The 5,439-nt window shown below is 51.0% G+C and overlaps 1 protein-coding gene across 2 annotated transcripts; it reads left to right on the top strand.

Moving 5' to 3' along the window:
- The first annotated feature begins 381 nt into the window (after positions 1-381).
- On the top strand, positions 382-3,063 carry Cbln3 (cerebellin 3 precursor). Of its 2 annotated transcripts, XM_010626964.2 has the most exons (4): positions 383-1,460; positions 1,766-1,885; positions 2,186-2,321; positions 2,446-3,063. In XM_010626964.2, the coding sequence occupies exons 1-4, from the start codon at positions 1,161-1,163 to the stop codon at positions 2,628-2,630; spliced, it is 741 nt and encodes a 246-aa protein (XP_010625266.1). In that variant the 5' UTR covers positions 383-1,160; the 3' UTR covers positions 2,631-3,063. The 2 variants fall into 2 exon arrangements, with proteins under 2 accessions (XP_010625267.1, XP_010625266.1); XM_010626965.2 differs by having other exon boundaries at positions 382-1,460; positions 2,186-2,574.
- The last annotated feature ends 2,376 nt before the right edge of the window (positions 3,064-5,439 follow it).

Below are 5,439 nucleotides of genomic sequence, written 5' to 3'. Positions count from 1 at the left end.
CCCCGGGGCCCAGCTTCACCCGCGCCCCCGGCCCTGGGGACAAGGGCAGGGGGCCCGAATCTGGGCGGGCCTTCCCGGGCTCCTCACCCAACGGGGACCTCTCTTTACATCTCAAACTGTGTTTTGAGTCACTTCCTGGCCTGGGGCGGAGCCAGCGCAGCTCCTCCCCGGCAGGGCCTGAGCTGCCTCCCCAAAAGCTCAGCCGGGGCCCAGCTTCACCCGCGCCCCCGGCCCTGGGGACAAGGGCAGGGGGCCCGAATCTGGGCGGGCCTTCCCGGGCTCCTCACCCAACGGGGACCTCTCTTTACATCTCAAACTGTGTTTTGAGTCACTTCCTGGCCTGGGGCGGAGCCAGCGCAGCTCCTCCCCGGCAGGGCCTGAGCTGCCTCCCCAAAAGCTCAGCTGCGTCCTTCCTCCTCCCCGCGACTCCACCCCGCGCTCGCACAGGGTCCCCGACGCAGGAGTTCTGGGCGCTCTGTGCAGTTGTTTCTGGGGAAGGAGGGGCCACGCGTTGAAGGTTGATCTCTTCTTATGAGGGTGTGGAAGACCTAAGGGGGAAAGAGGGACTGGCCCAGGGTCCCAGGGTAATGAACGTCTTCGCCCAAGCATTTTCCACCGAAATAATCACCCCTTTCTTCCAAACAAATGGAAACAGATCTCAGAAGGCTGAGGATGTGTGAGGGACTTTGAAGAGGAGAGGCCTGAGAAGGAGGAACGGGCTGCAGGGTGAATGCACATACACACCGCACCACGTACACACACAGTTCCCTGTGGCTCCAGGACCAGCCTCCAGGACCAGTCTCCAGTGCTACCCCAGGCAGAAGGGCTGCCCCGGAGCTCTGCTGGCCCTGGAGCTCTGCATGAGCCCTCCTGTCCCGTCTTCATCCCTCTTCTCCCTCCCAGGGTCCAACTGCTGTCACTTCGTGCTCTGCCAAGGAGGAGGGAACTGCAGTGACCGCAGGAGTAACTGAGTGGGAGGCAGGGCAAAGCCTGGGACCTAGGGATGGAGAGGGAGGTGCTGAGGCCAGGTGACAGTGAGATCAGCGAGAGAGAGCAGTGGAGTAGGTAGAGGGTGGTGAGAGCCAGGGCAGAGTGGAAACCAAAAGCAGCAGAAAAGGGGCAGAAGATAGGGGTACTTGAGGGTGGCAGGGCACTCAGCCATGTTGGGAGCAAAAAGACCCAGGGTACCAATTTCCTTACACAGCCTGGGGTTGCCCTTGGCCCTAGGGCTTCTAGCTATGAGGGTTGGGCGGGCCCAGGAGGGGTCTGAGCCTGTCCTGCTGGAGGGCGAATGCCTGGTGGTCTGTGAGCCCGGCCGAGCTGCTGCAGGGGGACCGGGGGGCGCAGCTCTGGGAGAGGCACCCCACGGAAGAGTGGCATTTGCTGCAGTCCGAAGCCACCACCATGAGCCAGCAGGGGAGACCGGCAACGGCACCAGTGGGGCCATCTACTTTGACCAGGTAATCCCCCTGCCCCAGTCCAGGGGATCTATTAAGGACCTGGAATTGACCATCCAAGTCCACTCTGCCGTCCCTCGACTTTAAAAAAATAGCTCCCTACATTTTCCCCTAAGATGGCCACTGATCCATTTACTTCCCTCAAGCACACACCCACACAACCCTCGCCCTTTCTTACCAATTTTTTTTTTAATACTACACTCTTGTTCACCCTCCATTTCCTTACTATGCCCCTGCCCCATGCCCAGGGCTACCCTGATAAGTCACAGGCATCCTTCAGCCCCACAGGCACTATCTGCTTCCCCTAGGTCCTGGTGAATGAGGGTGGCGGCTTTGACCGGGCTTCTGGATCCTTTGTAGCCCCAGTTCGGGGAGTCTACAGCTTCCGGTTCCATGTGGTGAAGGTGTACAACCGGCAGACCGTCCAGGTGACAAGAACAATGGGGCCCCAGCTCCCATCCCCAGCTCCTGAGGGGAGGGAGAGAGCATCAGCAGAGCCCAGCTGAACCTTGGGCTCAGCTTCTACTGACATGTGTCCTGGGGGCTAAGAGCATGGGAGGAAAGGTCCTGCCTAAAGAGGGGAGGATGTGCAGAGTCAAACTCCGGCCACCCCTCAGCCTACCCAGGAGAGTCCATTACACCCAGATTCCCAAGAGGAAGCCCTTGGGAAAGTGAGGGTCCTATGCCAAGGGCTGATGAATGGGCTCTAACTGGGCTCCCCTTGCCAGGTAAGCTTGATGCTGAACACATGGCCCGTCGTCTCAGCTTTTGCCAACGACCCTGATGTGACCCGGGAGGCAGCCACCAGCTCTGTGCTGCTTCCCCTGGACCCTGGGGACAGGGTGTCCCTGCGCCTGCGTCGGGGTAATCTTCTGGGTGGCTGGAAATACTCAAGCTTCTCTGGCTTCCTCATCTTCCCACTCTGAGGGCCCAGGCCTTTCAAAGACAGAAATGCACCCTAATTACTGCCTTTGCCCCCCTGCCCTAGGACAGTATCGTTGGGGCAAGAGAGACCTCCTGCAGGTTGCCTGTATCCCACCTCCTTGCATGAGATCCCGTGCCAAACACCCAGAGAAGACAAGAGCAGAGCTGTGGCAACCCTTGACCCAGCCCTTGTCACCCCACTCCAATGCACAGGTCCCCTCTCAGTCCCACTGCATCTCTGTGCTGTAGCCCTAAACCCAGGGCAAGGTTTGGCAGGGACAGAGGCCCACAGCATGACTTTGCATTCTCTGCTTCTCCTGCTCTTCCACCCCAGCTTCCTGCTCACTGCTATTTGGGGACAGGTGGCAAAGGTAAGCCTGGACAGGCTCCCACAGAGGCCCAGATGGACCAGCCTCAGAGCACCCCACAGTCCTTCCTGTGGGCAGCGCCAGCATTGTGGATCTCAGCCCACACCACCGTATGGTTGAGGCAGGAGGCTCAGCCTCAAGCAGAAGTGTGGGTAGGGCTACAGAGCAGTCCAGAGCCTGTGGCTAGTGAGGCAGGAAGCGGGTGTGTGCTTAGCCTGAACCTGGCGCATATTCTACATGTGAGATGTGATCATAAAATATGGTGAATGTTTAATTTTTTAAAAATTATCATAGTAAAGGACACATTGGTTTTTTGGGGGTTTTTTGTTTTTGTTTTTCTTTTTTGTTTTGTTTTGTACCGGGGATTGAACTCAGGTCCTTGCCCTTACAAGGCAGGCCACTGAACCACTGAGCTAAATCCCCAGCCCCTCACATTGTTATTAATACCCCTCAAGATACACCTCCCTCACACACACACACACACACACACACACACACACATATTGCAAACCCACTTAGCCCATCATTCTTGCCACTTTCTGAAGCAGTCCTGGGTGTCCTCTTTTGTGAGTGTTCTTCTTTGCACTTCGTAGTTACCATGATGGCCTAAATAATTGATTCAAAACATTTACTTTTCATCTTTTTTTTTTTTTTTACTTTGGAGAAGAGCCAGAAGTTGCCTAGAGCAAAATTCAGTGAGTAAAGTGGATGAGGCCATTCTATAATGTTTTTATAAGCCTGCCTTTCCATTGGATAGCAGTAGGTAGCAGCATTCACCATACTTTTGATCACATCTCGTAAAGACACTCATGAAAAAGCACTTTCAGAACTGGTTCAGAAAGTAGGGAGGACAGTGAGACATGTTATGATTTACTAAAAATAATATTTTTAAATTTAAACATTCACTGTATAAACCCTTGTATATACTAGCAGCAGGGATCCTGGCTGTTCATTTGTGCCACATCGCAGATGGACTCTGTCCTCACCTTCCACCAGAGACTGGAGGGTGTGTGTTTGCTCTAGCCACAAGTAGAGCTGAGAGCTGGTGTACAGATCTGGAGGTAGGGGTCGAAGGTCACACAGGGACCATGGAACACATCAGTGACCATGTGTCCTCTTGCTTAGCCCTCTCTTGGAACTGCTCCACTTTTGAAGTCTGCTGACGGTCACCTCTTTCACTAAGTTACTAAGTTCACTATCTCACTAAGTTACCTTCCCTGTACCTGTTCTGACCTGTCCCCAGCACCTCGCTCCTTTCTCCTGATCTGTCATATTCTCCTTCTTATGCTTCCTCGTACCTGAAATTCCGTGACTCATCTCTTCAGCTGCTCACCTGCCAGTGTCATAAATGCTCTCTCTCCTGTCCCCACCGTTCCATTGGTCCCACCTGAATGCATCCATCCATGCAGTAACTGGAGAATAGTAGTAGATGAGACCATCAAAGGCTCATTAGAGAGAGAGAGAGAGAGAGAGAGAGAGAGAGAGAGGATGCAGTTTGAACCAAGGGCTACAGATACAAGACAGTATGGTGTGCTGTAGAGAAAATGTATGTGAAATTACATATTACAGTCAAACAAAAAATTAATAATGTTCAAGTTAAATTGAAAATACTAGTGTAAATCTGTGTTTTTAAAAAAGTAGAGCTGGGGATGTAGCTCAATGGTAGAGCACTTGCCTAGCACTGTGTAGCATAAATGAGGCTCTTAGTTCAAGCACCAGCAATACATACACCACTACCACATATGTGACTTTTTTTGTGTGAAAGAACAACTTAAAATTACTTCTGTCTCATATGAAAGAGTTCAGGGATGAGTGGCAGTTTTATGATCATCAAAGCCAAGTTTCCTCGCTGTTCTACCATCTTTTAGTGACCCAAGATGGCTCCTTGATCTCCAGTCATTACATCAGCCTAACATCTCCCAGGAAGGAGAAAAGAATAAATGGAACACCCCTTTCCGTTATAAAAAAAAAAAAAAACTTTCTGAAAGGTACACCCAACTGTTTTCATTGTATCTTATGGCTAGAATTAGTCACTTGGCCACACCAACCCAAGAAGATAGGCTAAGAAACACAGTCCTTATTCCTGCAGCCATGTTCAGTTGTGAGTCAGCCAAAATTAAGCAAGAAAGGAAGAGTGCTTGCTTTGGCAGCACATATACTAACACAGGAAGAAAAGAAGAATGGATATTGGGTAAGATGACTAAAATTTTTTCAAAATGCAATTAGGCTACATCAATTTGTTAATATTGATAATAAAGTTGTATTAGTTTTCTATTGCTGCATAACAAATTACAGCAAATTCAGTGGCTTAAAACGCGATCTTTTGGATACAGATTTAAAAGTGCTGGAAGAGCCCCCCTCCAAAATTAGAAAAAACTCCTGCGCTGCAGGAAATTTCAAAATATCTTAAAAGGGTATCCAAAGAATTATATAGAAGTAGATATGCTGGATTTAGTTGATGGAACTTATTCGCTGCTGCTACAGGCAGACCAGGAATGAGTCTCTGATTGCTGGATTTGTGCACCACTCACCATGATGACTTTTCACGCAATTGGCATCATGAGTGACCTGCCCTTAGAGCCAATAAAGCTTACTATGTACCCCTTACTCAGCTATCCATTAGATATAATTGACAGAAATTCAATGGGGGGTAAGGAGTTACCCCCCCAAAAAAAACAACAAAGGGAAGA

The sequence above is a fragment of the Fukomys damarensis genome, unplaced genomic scaffold, assembly GCF_012274545.1.
Source record: "Fukomys damarensis isolate Sample0158 unplaced genomic scaffold, DMR_v1.0_HiC HiC_scaffold_17, whole genome shotgun sequence".
NCBI classification, from domain to species: Eukaryota; Metazoa; Chordata; class Mammalia; order Rodentia; family Bathyergidae; genus Fukomys; species Fukomys damarensis.
Note: the sequence above shows the minus strand (reverse complement) of the source record. Positions and strands in the feature narration are given on the sequence as shown.

What these genes read in the sequence shown, in the direction of transcription:
- Cbln3 (XM_010626964.2), top strand. Translation starts at nt 1,161, where the DNA reads ATGTTGGGAGCAAAAAGACCCAGGGTACCAATTTCCTTACACAGCCTG. An exon ending in ACAACCGGCAGACCGTCCAG is followed by an intron (nt 1,886 to 2,185) that starts GTGACAAGAACA and finishes TCCCCTTGCCAG; the next exon opens with GTAAGCTTGATGCTGAACAC. An exon ending in GTCCCTGCGCCTGCGTCGGG is followed by an intron (nt 2,322 to 2,445) that starts GTAATCTTCTGG and finishes CCCCTGCCCTAG; the next exon opens with GACAGTATCGTTGGGGCAAG.